The 13,581-nt window shown below is 48.7% G+C and overlaps 1 protein-coding gene across 1 annotated transcript; it reads left to right on the plus strand.

The window, feature by feature from the left end:
* The first annotated feature begins 311 nt into the window (after positions 1–311).
* On the plus strand, positions 312–1,256 carry LOC127006456 (uncharacterized). Its single transcript, XM_050876405.1, has 3 exons — positions 312–708; positions 823–1,030; positions 1,105–1,256. Exons 1-3 carry the CDS (start codon positions 513–515, stop codon positions 1,148–1,150), a joined length of 450 nt encoding a protein of 149 aa, XP_050732362.1. The 5' UTR covers positions 312–512; the 3' UTR covers positions 1,151–1,256.
* Positions 1,257–13,581: the final 12,325 nt, after the last annotated feature.

The following is a 13,581-nucleotide window of genomic DNA, read 5'->3' on the forward strand; positions in this document are numbered from 1 at the left end:
GCATTGTATTTCTAAGATATGTGGCTAACTTATTAAATGCTACAATGTGTGTGTGTGTAAAAATGTAGAGCAGTATGTAGCTTATTCATTTATGGCGTGTGTGTGCAATTATATGTAGTTATTAAGAACAGGATTTTTTTTTTCGTGCGATGTGACCGGTGGGTGTGAGTTTGTTCACGCTTTCCTATGTGTAAAAAAATGTAGAAGTAGTATATAGCTTATTCATTTATGGCGTGTGTGTAGTTATATGTAGTTATTAAGAACAGGATTCTGTTTTTTTTTTTCGTGCGACGTGACCGGGTGGGTGTGAGTTTGTTCACGCTTTCCTATTGTTCGGATGAAGAATGGCTTGTGGTTTTGGGCATGTGCGCGCGTGTTTGCATACATGTGTGGGCGTGTCCCCTATAACCTGGGGTAGCCTCGGAAGAAGAAAAGGCTTGTGTAGTGTGCGCATATGCCCCAAATAACCCCGGGTAGCTTAGTCAGTCCCCTAACATTGCGAGAGGAGCATCATGGAGGAAGTCTTCGCCGTCATGAACTTACAACAACAACAACAACAACAACAACAGCCCCACGCTGCCGCTGCAACTCTTCATGCTGACGATGTTGACGATCAGATAATGGGTCAAGCCGCATTAGAAGTTGAAGCCATGGATAACACATCCCAAGCTGAAGCCGTGGATAACACATCACATCCCAGAAACGGAGGTGAGATATCCGCCTCTTGTATTGGTTGTTTTCTTCGCGCACAAGCGCGGGTGTGTGTATTTCTTATTCATTGTGTTTAAAAAAAAAATATATATATATTTCTTGTCATTTCAGCGGATGTTGGTGGTGGTGAGGTGGGGGATGTTCCAGAAACTCCCAAGTCTACCGGTGAACATATCACGGGCGAGTCATTGGGCAACAACAACCGCGGCGCGTTGGGAGGTGTCGGTAAAATGGGGCGGTGTGTGCTGAGGGAAGGATGTGATACCTCCATTACCAGTGTCTCGTCTGAAGAACGACCCACCGGACAGCGTAACGCATAGTAAGTATTTTTTTATTCTTACAAAGAGAGAGATTGATTTTTTGTCTAATACTGTGTCTCTATCTTGTCATAAGTCCACGGCAACAACAACAGACACGCTTCGGTGATGGTGTGTCTTGACTCTCCGTCGGGCGCTGAATCGCGAGAGCGGCGGCGAAGTCGTCTGCAGCAAAAAGATCATGAAATGCGTCAATCACGACTGGAAAAAAAAATGCAGCATATGGCGGAAGTGTTGATGCCGCGCCCACTAATGACATGACATACCCCTTGACCTTTCTTGGAAGTGTCATAGGCGGGGTGGGTGGTGAAGTTACTAAAATCCATGATGGATTTTATGAGTGGAAGCGAATAAAATTCACTAATGTCTTGGAAGTTAGAGATGCATATGGTGGTCGAATCTGTGAGAGTCCTATATTTAGTGCTTAACAATCTTTTTTTTATATATGTACTCGCTCTGTGTGTATTATTTTTTATATATATGTGCTTGTGTTGTGTATTTTTTTTCTTCATTTGTATATGTACTCGTGTTGTCATCCTTTTATGGGCTGTCTTTGGGCATGTACGACATAAGTTTGTAATATGTCTCTTTCAATTAGGATTTATTTTGGGGGAGGGAAAAAAAAGGGTAGGATGGGTGGGTTTCCATTGTATTTCTTTGAGCCTGTACGGTGTGAGTTTGTAATATGTCTTTTTTTTTATGGCGATTGTGTGTTTTTGTTTTTAGGCTTAGCATGTATTTAGTCTGGATTAAGAAAGAACAAATTAGCCTGGATTAAGAAAGAACAAATAAAATAGACTAGATTAAGGTAATATAATAACTTGTCATACCATTTTTTTTCCACTATATTTCAATAAAAATGTATAAAATCTACTTTTCCCGTTCCTACCCCTCACTGAAAAGACAATCGATATAACTCCAGTCAATATGAAAATCAACAGTAACACACGCACACACACACACACGCATATGCTGGCAAACTGAAAAATCAATAGCGGGTAGAGGGAGAGGGAGGGGTAGTGGTACCCTCAGACTGACCATCAAGTCACCGCTCGCGAGGGGTAGGGCATAGAGGGGGACACGCATACACATGCTGGCAAACTGGAAAAAAAATCAATAGCGGGAGAGGGAGAGGGAGGGGGAAAGGTAGCCACAGGCCTCCGCCCAACAAGTCACCGCTCGCGCTAACCGATCCCCGGCAGGAGGGTGACGCCCCGGCACGGTGCGAAAGGACCGATCCCCCGGCAGGAGGGTGACGCCCCGGCACGGTGCGAAAGGACGCCCCTAGCCGATCCCCCGGCACTGGGGCGAAAGGACGCCCCGGCACGGCGCGAAAGGACCGATCCCCCGGCAGGAGGGCGACGCCCCGGCACGGTGCGAAAGGACCGATCCCCCGGCAGGAGGGTGACGCCCCGGCACGGCGAAAGGACGCCCTAACCGATCCCTGAACAAGGCACCGCTCGCGCTAACCGATCCCCGGCAGGAGGGCGCGAAAGGACGCCCCTAACCGATCCGCCGAACACGTCACCGCTCGCGCTAACCGATCCCCGGCAGGAGGGCGACGCCCCGGCACGGCGCGAAAGGACGCCCCTAACCAATCCCCGGCAGGAGGGTGACGCTCAGGCCTCCGGGGAGACACGATGGCGTGGAAGGTGGTGGGTGTTTGGGGTGGGGTGGGTGGGTGGGTGGGGGGGGGGGGGGGGAATGGTCACTTTTGGGTAGGTTTGTGACCACTCCCCGGTTGGGTAGTGGGGGGCGGCTGGCTGCCCGCGCGGCTGGCTGGCCGTCCGGCTGACTGGCCGCACGGCCGGCCGGGAAATTCAACGTACAAAAATTTTTCGACGTCAAAAATTTTTCGACGTCATTTTTTTTTGGCTGCAAATTCTTGATTATGCTTGCGAATTATTTTGGTCCCGTCACTGTCACCATTACCTACTACTATGTTTATTATGGAAAACTCAACATCATTAAGTAATATGCATGCCATGCAATCTGCCTTTAATAGGCTATGTTCAGCTGGAGATGTATTGAACCAAGTTGTGCCCAAATTTCTATTGACTTTGGCATTAGGAAGAGAAAAAAGCTCCTATAAGCATTGTTCAATTTTGACTATGCATTGAGACACATAAGTCCGGGTATACAAGATTTCAAGGTGAGTCTGCAGGCTCCCCTGCAAACATACATAACTCTAACCATTATGTGAGACAAACAGTTGTTAATTACAGTAGAGGACGCCTGGGTTCGGCCTCCAGGTCTTTTGTTCCCTGCAGTTCCTGATTTTTTAGCTTTATATAGGGATATGATAACTGTGTCCTCCAGGACAACGGCTTTGCACGATTCTCGTAATTTCTATTTCACCAAACCTTTACGAGGAGATCCGCCTGACACCTTTGATGTCTTTCGAATCGACTCCCTTCCATTTTCTGTGCAGAATAGTACTTACTATCTTATGTATAGTATTTATTCAAGATATATTGCCTTCTGTGAGAATAGGAAAATATACTTTCTTCTTTCTAGTATAGAACACTGTAACAAGAATAACCATATGTTAGTTTGTCCTCCCACAGGCCCCGTCTATGAGGCTATATAGTCACGCAGCCTTTAGTGAATCGGCTGCTTTCTTGAATCATGAGTCAGTGATCAACTCCTTCCACACAATAGTCTTAAAAACATTTCCCCCTATGTTTATAAAAGGTCCTGGCTACTGGACCTATTCACTTGCCTCCCCCATCACTCTGACACTCACATGCACTACCAGTCCTGTAAACAAACATACTGTCAACCTCACGGATAGTGGGATATTGACGCTTCGGCAAGGTTGCAGCGCCCACAGCCCATTCCTGACACTTCCTGGACAAGAGGCAGTTGTGGAGGGGCCCCCCATCACGGTCTCTCTCGCCCCTCTCCCTCTCCACCTCCCTACTCTCCAAGAATTCTTACAGGCCATCTTATCTGGTCCGTTTTGCCTGACCTTCCATCTCTTCGCAGTGCTGAGTCCATCCCCCTACAAGAGCTAACAGCTGGGTTGCAGCCCCTAAATTCTGTGGTCGAGCCGGATCAGCCCTTTCAACCCGAAATCCATTGGTGGATTGTCTTCGCCATTGTCGTGATTCTGGTTCTTCTGCTGGTGACGTCTGCCGTGGGGTATTCCTATGTCCTGCGCTATGCACGACGACGCCTGCTTCCAGACTCAAGCCCACTGCAGACATTGAAAGGCGTCTCTTCTCCACCAACACCTGTGAGATCTCAGGGGCGAGATCTTCCGAAAGGGGAAGTATGTTGGGACCCAGAATATGGACAAACAGAAGACGACCATAGCAGCACAGTTAATTAATAGAGACCCCAATCAGAGGCAAATACCGAGTGGAGATATGGAGACAGGAATTGTAAATATGATAGGAGAGGGAAGGAAAGAAATTAGTCAGATATACAAAGTTGTAAACATCTGATAAGCACTAACACTACTGAGAGGTTATGGAAAATACCCAGACCCACATACAGAAAACAGATACCCAGTAGGCGTGGTCAGGAAGTGTGGATAACCATTCAAGAGGACTCTAACATGTCACGTGCGGTGTGACGAAATGCTATAAGCGAATAACTGAAAAGAGAAGTCACTGTGGGAGTGTCTTAAGAGTGAAATCACAAATAGTAGGAGAAGTAAACAATATAACATAATGAGCGAACCAATGGTTGTTGACAGGAAGTATTGGCTACTGGTTATGTAGAAAATGAAGGCGTGTCAAAGATGCAGTTCCGCCTCAAGCAAGGAAAAATGTGACCTAGACAACAGTGATATGGGCAGACCGAGCCTTGCACTCGCTTCACGCAGACTTGCTACTCACTCAGCTGAGAATGGCTGTTGCGATCTTAATCGTGAGTAGAAATTCGAGAATCTAAGGGAAACCGATTGTTTTGTCCTGGAGATTATAATGTGGAAGATGTGTTGTAGGATTGTGAGTGGGACAGGATTGTGATTATTTGTTTGCGATGTAAAGCAAAGGTAGAAACCACTGGGTGTGGTATAATTTGGTGCTTCCGTGAAATTGTAGTAGATTATACTATAGGAATGTGTTATCAGGATGTGAAGAGAGTATTTAAATATTGTGATGTAAGCAGAGAGAAACAAACCACTGCTTGTGGAATGACGAGTGTTATTATTATTGGCAACAACTGAGCACAAATTGTAGTATTATGTTTAAAGACATGTCGTTTGTCATATGTTGTATCCATTGCTGAATATGCCAGCGTTATGATCGTCTGAGCATAGAATATTGCGTAAGGCAATTACTTTCATTTAATTTTAAATAAATGTATATTTTCTTTTTCCATTGTTTATCCCCGAACACCAGTCTCCAATAACAACTTAAGCCGGATCACGCTACCAGGGATACGAGACGGTGAGATCATTTATGGAGTAATTAATGAGTGATAAAAGAGTTGTTTAATACAAGCTAATGCAAATGAAATAAAAAATAAAAATTAAAATACAAGAAAAGAAGGATCCAAAAATAAGGTTTTGTTGGTAAGAGAACCGGGTAGGACACGAAGTAATGGGTTTAAACTGGATAAATTCAGATTCAACAGGAACATAGGCAAAAATTGGTTTACAAACAGGGTGATGGATGAGCGGAATAGGCTTAGCAGTCATGTGGTGAGTGCCAATACCATTGTCACATTCAAAAATAGATTAGATTAATTAATGGACAGCGATATTAGGTGGGGTTAGATACACGGGAGCTACACGGGAGCTTAGGTTCAGAGGAGCTGTCTCGTATAGGCCTATCGGCCTCCTGCAGACTCCTATGTTCTTAAGACGGTCGGGAATACGTGTAGGGTGCTGGACCAACTGCTCTAGATCGTTGAGGATAGCAAAGTTGTAGGCTTGTTCACCAGGCTGGTCAGTGAAAGAGGATGAAAGCCAAAGCTAGTGGTGAACATTGAAATCTCCTTGGATGGAGATGTCAGCGAAGGAAGAGTAGGTCAAGATGTGCTCCACTTTAGAGTTCAATTACTCAAAGAATTTTACATGGTTAGTAGAGTTAGGTGAGAGATAAACAGCACAGATGTATTTAGTAATAGAATGACAATGAAATCTAAGCCAGATGGTGGAAAATACTGAAGAATCAAGGTTGTGGGCACGAGAGCACGGAGGCGCAACATCCAGCCTTGGATTGAAATTTAGAATATAGTAGGAGGAAACAGAATAGAGATAGCTGTCAGTAGCCTCAGAAACCTGTGTTTCGGTGAGGAAGAGAAGGTGAGGTTTAGAGGAAGAGAGATGGTGTTCCACAGAATTAAAATTAGAACGAAGACTGCGAATGTTGCAGAAATTGAGAAGAAAGAGGTTCAAGGAGTTTTCAAGACACCTCTCGGGTCGGCAGCCAGAAGGGGAGTCCTCCCTGGGGGATTTTGTGGCCCCCCCCCCAGGCGGGGACTCCGAGGCTTGGTGTATGTGCGCCATTTTGAAATTTTAATTTTGGGAAAAGGTGTATATGTTGTGTGAATGTAGTGTGGTGTCCAGGCCGGGAATCTGAGGCAGGGTGAAGGTGTGCCATTTTGAAATTAGAATTTTGCGAAAAGGTGTGTATGTTGTGTTATGCGTGTAGTGGCGTGTTGTGGTCCAGGGCGTGATTTAGCAATAGGAAGCAGAGTGCAAATCAATGGTAAAAATTCTGACAGGGTGTGTGTTACGAGTGTGGTCCCGCAGAGGTGGCTATTGGGTTCTCTGCTGTTTTATCATTTACATTTACTAATTGGACACGGAAATGGTGATGATTTTCGATGGAATTAATGGTGATTTTCGTAAATTTGCTGATGATACAAAGATCAGCGGAGTAATTGGACCAGATCGGGACGCTCGCGTTTTGCAGGAGTAACTAGACAGACATGATTGGGTCTGGAAGTGACAGATGGGAGTTCAGTGTCGACAACTATTCTTCTGAGTGTAGGCAGGCATAACCCTCCATATAATTATTGCTAAAATGACACTCCCCTAAACAGGCCTGGGTGTGAGAGGGATTTAGGAGTCTTAATGAGCGTTTATCTCCGTCCAAGGGCACAATGTTATCAGGCTAGAAATCTTGGAGACAGGGTGCCGGGTTTCATTTCAAGGAACGTAAGCAACAGAAGCGCTGAAATCATTTTCAAGCTGTATTTAGCATTAGTCAAACCTCACCTCGATTATGCGGTTCAGTTCTTGCTATAGAATGGATATCAAAATGTTAATAAGTGCAAAGTATGATGAGCAAAATTCATGGGTTGAGAAACTTTCCATACGGGGATAGACTTAAACATTTAGATTTGTATTCTCTATAGAGGCGAAGGTGCGAGGAAACTTGATCCAAGGTTATAAACAGATGAAGGGCTTTAATCCTCTCGACATTCTCCTCTTCCTCTTTCTACTTGTTCTTCCGTCTTTGTTTTCTTTATTTTTTTCATTTTTTCAACCATCAACATCACCACTACCCCAGCCTAGTCTTCCTCCTCCTCCTCCTCCTCCTCCTCGTCGGCCTCGCCTGTGCTCGCGGGGACGTTAAACGCGCCGAAAGTGATGATTGTTTTCTTGGTTCCAATAATAACGATGATAATGGTGGTGGTGGTGGTTCAGCCTTCGGAGGACGACGCTGGAGATGAAGAATGTTGTTTTAATCTTCGCCCTCCATTTCGGCCTCGGTCTAGGTCTTGGTTTCGAGTATTTATTGATTATCTTGCGGTTGTGATAAGATTTCTTCCTCACAATTTAATCTTCATCCGGTTTTCCTTGATTTTATTCTTCCTTGCCCTTTAGCTTTTCCACCCTCACTTGTCCTGCTGCCCTTTAGCTTTTCCACCCTCACTTGTCCTGCCGCCGCTGCACGGTCGGGGCTGCACGGCGGGCGGGCGTGCCGTCCATTGTAGTCATGTATCGGGTATCCGCATCCGCGAAACTTTCGCATAATTTTTCACATCCGCATCTGCATCCGCATTTCTGATAAATGAAACATCCGCATCCGCATCCGCATTTGTGATGAAATAAACATCCGCATCCGCATCCGCACCACACAAAGAGGATGTTGTGGATATATATTATTCATTACATATTCTCAGACTTAGAGATCACAATGTAGATTACAGAGTTAAGAGCCTGCAAAGTTGAAGAAAATAAATTAATGCATGTAAATTTTCTACTAAAATTACACTTTCTATTAATTTCCCTTCAAATTTACCCAACCTAATGTGTCAATAATTTTGCGGAAGGGCCAAAGGAAGGAGATAGTTTTACATAGTAACTATGTAGTATGTATGTATCATGTAAATTTGTAAAAGTATGTATGTATGTATTGAACTGTGTAACTGTATGTACTATTGCGCAGATATGAATGTAGCAGTCACCGCTCGAATCGCGTGTTCCTTCCCCTCAGTGACACGTCAGAAAATGGGGTACTGCAAAGAAAGACAAGATTCTGTGTTTTCATGTTCATCGTCAGTACTTGTCTGTCCGCGTCGTGTCTTCAATTTTTATCTTTCTTGTACTCGTTTATCTTTGTCTGTCCGTCTATGTCCTCTTGTTGTCCACTTTTACACATTGTTGTACACATACACATCAACACCTATGTCACCCACACTTCACAACATTCACACAAACGCACATACATACAAACACCTTTTCTTAGTGTCTTGTCCGTGTCAACGACCTGTGTATGTTTGCCTCAATAAAGTAACCCTGACGGATATTGAATTTCTCTATCCGGGAACCTATTAGCATTTGAGAACACTCGCTACCACAAACAATTGGTGACTCTGCAGTGTTGCTAAGGTTCTAGATGGCTTAAAACCAGTGCCGCTCAAGGGCACTCTCTCCCAGAGGGTGGACCTGAGTCAGAAGTATCTGATTCATTCGTCCTACCATTTCCTGAGGCAGTAAATCTCACACCTCCGCTTGGGGTTCGTGGGATTGAGCCACGGGTTGGGAGAAATATTACGCCGTGGGCGTAGTTGCCACCTACAGGGTTTCTCCCCCACCCTCCCCCAGGCACCCTCTGTGCCCCCTCCAGGCACCCCCTAGTGCGCCTCTTCCAGGCAACCTCTGTGCGCCTCCTCTAGGCACCTTCAGCGCCTCCTCCAGGCTTCCTTAGTGCCTCCTGGTGCTTCTCCCAGCCCTCACCCACCCACCCACCCACCCCTCCTCCTCCTCCTCCCTGACTTTCCGCTGGTACGGCGACTGAGACACGCACACCGTGTGACTCTACACAGACTCAGTGAACACTCACACACAGTGCGACACATTACTGAGACACACAGTGCCACACACTCAGTGTACACGCCACTCACAGACTCAGTGTACACGCCACACAGACTCAGTGTATTACAGTGATTACTAGCCGCCTCCTGGATTTACCACCGCCCTCTTGGATTATCCTACACCTGTGGATCTATGTGTACAGTGCAGTGTGTCCATCAACAGTTTAGTGCAGCAAGTCCCCAGCAACAGTTAGTGTCACAGTGTTACCCACTAAGTGTACAGTGTTGTTTTACAGTGCCTTCTTGGACACTGGTTCACTCCCAGGGCCAATGAGGTCCCTAGCACGCACCAGTGCCTATAGTACACGCAGTTCGTTCTACTCTCACGGATTGCCTTGGCTCCTGGCCCGTTGTACGCCAGCGCCTTTGCCAATCTGCTCCACACCGTTCAACTTCACCATGTCTGACGACGACAACTCTTCTGCTGCGGCGGCGGTGTCCTTCAAAGCGCCGCCCTTCTGCTCACAGGACCCGTCCATATGGTTCTCGATTTTGGAGTGCGGATTCAAGACTGCCAAAATTACTAACAGCCTTACTCAGTACACTCACGCTGTTAGCCTCCTGCCCGCCGACGTCCTCCCACAAGTCTCTGACGTCATCGCCTCAGCCTACAACTCTGATCATGCCTATGAAGATCTGAAGACTGCCTTCCTCCAACGCCTTCAGTCTTTGTCGCCACCCGCCTCCGTGAACTTCTCTCGAAAGAAGAGTTGGGTACTGAGAAACCGACGGACCTCCTACGCCGCATGAAGCAGCTGCTCGGCGACAAGTACCAGTCTTTCGACCCTGACTTGTTCAAACAGCTGTTTTACCAACGTCTGCCCCCTGCTGTCCAGCGCAGCCTCCTCAGCGTTAAGGACGACCTGAAGCCCGACGCCATTGCCAAGTTAGCAGACGAATTCATGGCAACTCTACCTGGACCGCTAACTTCCTCAGTGTCTTCCGTCGCCTCCGAAAGGACCACTCAATTTGACGAACTCGTCAAGCAAGTCTCCCTGCTCGCGACGAAAGTCACCTCTCTTGAGGAGCGGCTCGATCGCCGCCGCTCTCGCTCTCCCACTCCTCACCGACGTCGGCGCCGCTCCTGTTCGAGAAGCCCAGGACTCTGCTGGTACCACAACAACTTCGGCGAGAAAGCTACGAGGTGTACCACCCCGTGCACTTACAAGGCGTCAAACTCCAAGGACGAGCAATAGTGCAGCATAGCGCTCGTCACCAACCCTCGGCGCTGCTCCACCTTCATGATTGCCGTTCCAACACCAAGTTCCTGATTGACACCGGCGCTGATGTCAGTATTATCCCAGCAACCGCCAGTCAGCGAACTCTACCTCCACTCTTGCACCTGTACGCCGCCAACGGTACCAAAATACCTGTCTACTCGCGACACACTATGCAAGTGGACCTTTACTTACGACGTTGCTTCGAATGGACCTTCTACGTCGGGAACGTGTTATAGTAGGATATCAATTGTATTCCTAATTCGTGGTGATATTAAATAATAATAAAAATACATTGATACGTCTCGCAGGCAATCCTCGGAGCTGACTTCCTAAGGCACTTCAACCTCTTAGTCGACTTCAAAGGACGGAGGTTGGTTGACCCGCTCACTTCCATCTTCTCCAATGCTTAACCAGCACCAGGTGACAGCTCGCAACTTGCCGTCGTTCACAAGGACCACCAGTTCGCTGCCCTGCTCAAGTCCTTTCCCACGCTGACACAGCCCTATTCAGCCAGCCTGCCCGTCAAGCACCACGTTACGCATCACATAGAAGCTACAGGACCTTCAGTACACGCCAAGGCCCGTCGCTTAGCTCCTGTACGCTACCGTCAAGCCAAGGCCGAGTTCGAGTCTCTGTTGCGTCAAGGTATTGTACGGCCCAGTAGCAGCAACTGGTCATCAGCCCTCCACGTCGTCCCCAAGAAGAACGGCGACATACGTCCCTGTGGAGACTACCGAGCCCTTAACTCGCGCACTAAGATGGACAGATACCCGGTGCCAAACATCCAGGAATTCTCGTCTCAACTTGCTGGTTCCACCATCTTTTCACGTGTGGACCTCGTCAAGGCCTTTCACCAGATTCCAGTCCATCCTGACGACATACCGAAGACTGCCGTCATCACGCCCTTCGGCCTCTTTGAATACGTCAGGATGCCGTTTGGACTCATGAATGCGGACCAGACCTTTCAACGCTTCATCGGCGAAGTTCTCCGCGGCTTACCCTTCTGCTTCACCTACATAGACGATCCACTCATCGCTAGCCCGGATGGAGCCTCTCACAAACAGTACCTTCACCAAGTCCTCACCCGCTTGCATGACTACGGAGTACAGATCAACGTGGACAAGTCTGAGCTCGGTGTTACTTCCCTCACCTTCCTTGGCCACACTTGAGCATCGCTCCACTCAACTCAAGGACGGAAGCCATCCAGCAGTTCCCGAAGCCATCCACCCAGCGCCAACTCAAGGAATTCCTGGGTATGGTTAACTTCTACAACCGCTTCGTCCCACAGTGCTCTCTCATGCTCCAGCCCCTCTATGCCATGGTGAAGCCCTGCAAGCGTGGCCAGTCTGTCACTCTCGCCTGGACTCCAGACGCTGACGCCGCCTTTCTCGCTGCTAAGAAGGCTCTCAGCGACACAGTCATGCTGTCCTTCCCTGCCCATGACGCGGAGATCTCCATAGCAACAGACGCCTCCGACACTGGGACTGGTGCTGTCCTACAACAGTTCGTCGACAACGCCTGGAAGCCGATCGCCTTCTTCTCCCATAAGCTCTCCAAGTCTGAAGCCAAGTACAGCGCTTACGACCGGGAACTTCTCGCCATCTTCAAGGCTGTCAAACGTTTCCGCTACTTCATTGAAGGCCGGCGTTTCCACATGTTCACCGACCACAAGCCCCTCACTACAACCTTCCTGAGGAACAGAGACTCTTATACACCACGTCAACTCCGCCACATGGACTACATCTCGCAGTTCACCACTGACATCCGGTACATCAAAGGTGCGGACAACGCTCCAGCTCCAGCTCCCGCAACATTACCGCTGTGACGTCCTCTTCACTTGATTACGCCGCCATAGCCGCCGATCAGTCCGGCGACGCAGAGCTGGAGAAGCTTCTGGACAACCCGGCGCTTAAAGTGAAGAAAATCACACTCCCAGGCACCAAGGTCACTCTCTACGCTGACGTCTCCACGGCCACCATCCGTTCCTACCTGCCACAGCGACACCGCTACCAGGCCTTCCGTCAGCTTCACGACCTCTCTCATCCTGGCATTTAGGGGGGCTTCGTGGTGCAGTGGTTAGCACACTCGGCTCACAATCGAGAGAGCCCGGGTTCGATTCCCGGGCGGAGTGGAAAAACTTGGGCGGCTTTTCCGATACCCTACGCCCCTGTCCACCTAGCAGTGAATGGGTACCAGGTATTAATCGGGGGTTGTGTCCCGTCTCCTGGGGTCTGTTCCCTTCTCCTATAATTCCTTCCCCCTCCTGTCTCTCTCCGGCATATGACCACAGATGTTGCGCCGACTAAACGAAACTTTCCAACTTTTTTTTCATCCTGGCATTCGAGCCTTGCAGCGCCTGATGACATCCCGCTTCATTTGGGAGGGAATTAACAAAGACGTCAGACTATGGAGCAAAACCTGCACTGACTGCCAAGCCTCCAAGGTGACGCGACACACACACTCTCCACCCGGCACCTTCACGCCCGTCACGGAGAGGTTCGACCATGTCCACATCGACCTTGTTGGCCCCCTGCCACCCTCCGCAGGCCACCGCTACATCCTCACCTGCGTGGATCGTTTCACACGCTGGCCCGAGGCCGCCCCCATCGCTGACATCACTACGGACGCCGTCGCCCACGCCTTCATCGCTACTTGGGTCTCCAGGTTCGGCGTCCCTCTCAGCCTCACCTCAGACCGCGGCGGCCAGTTCGAGGCTAACGTGTGGAACAAAGTTATGACCCTCCTCGGCGTCCGCCGTTACAGAACGTCAGGCTATCACCCGCAGGCTAACGGCATAGTCGAGCGCTTCCATCGGCAGCTGAAATCCTTCCTCATGGCCTCCACCCAAAGCGACAACTGGTCCCTGGCTCTTCCCTGGGTCCTCCTCGGCATCAGGTCCTCCCTGAAGGAAGACCTGCACCACTCCTCGGCTGAACTAGTGTACGGCACCAACCTCCGGCTCCCAGGCGAACTTCTGGCGCCCACACCTGACACCGCCCCCTGAGGCGTCCAGGACTTCGCCCCCCGCCTCAAAGGTGCCATGAGGAGCC

Source organism: Eriocheir sinensis, chromosome 32 (assembly GCF_024679095.1).
Source record: "Eriocheir sinensis breed Jianghai 21 chromosome 32, ASM2467909v1, whole genome shotgun sequence".
NCBI classification, from domain to species: domain Eukaryota; kingdom Metazoa; phylum Arthropoda; class Malacostraca; order Decapoda; family Varunidae; genus Eriocheir; species Eriocheir sinensis.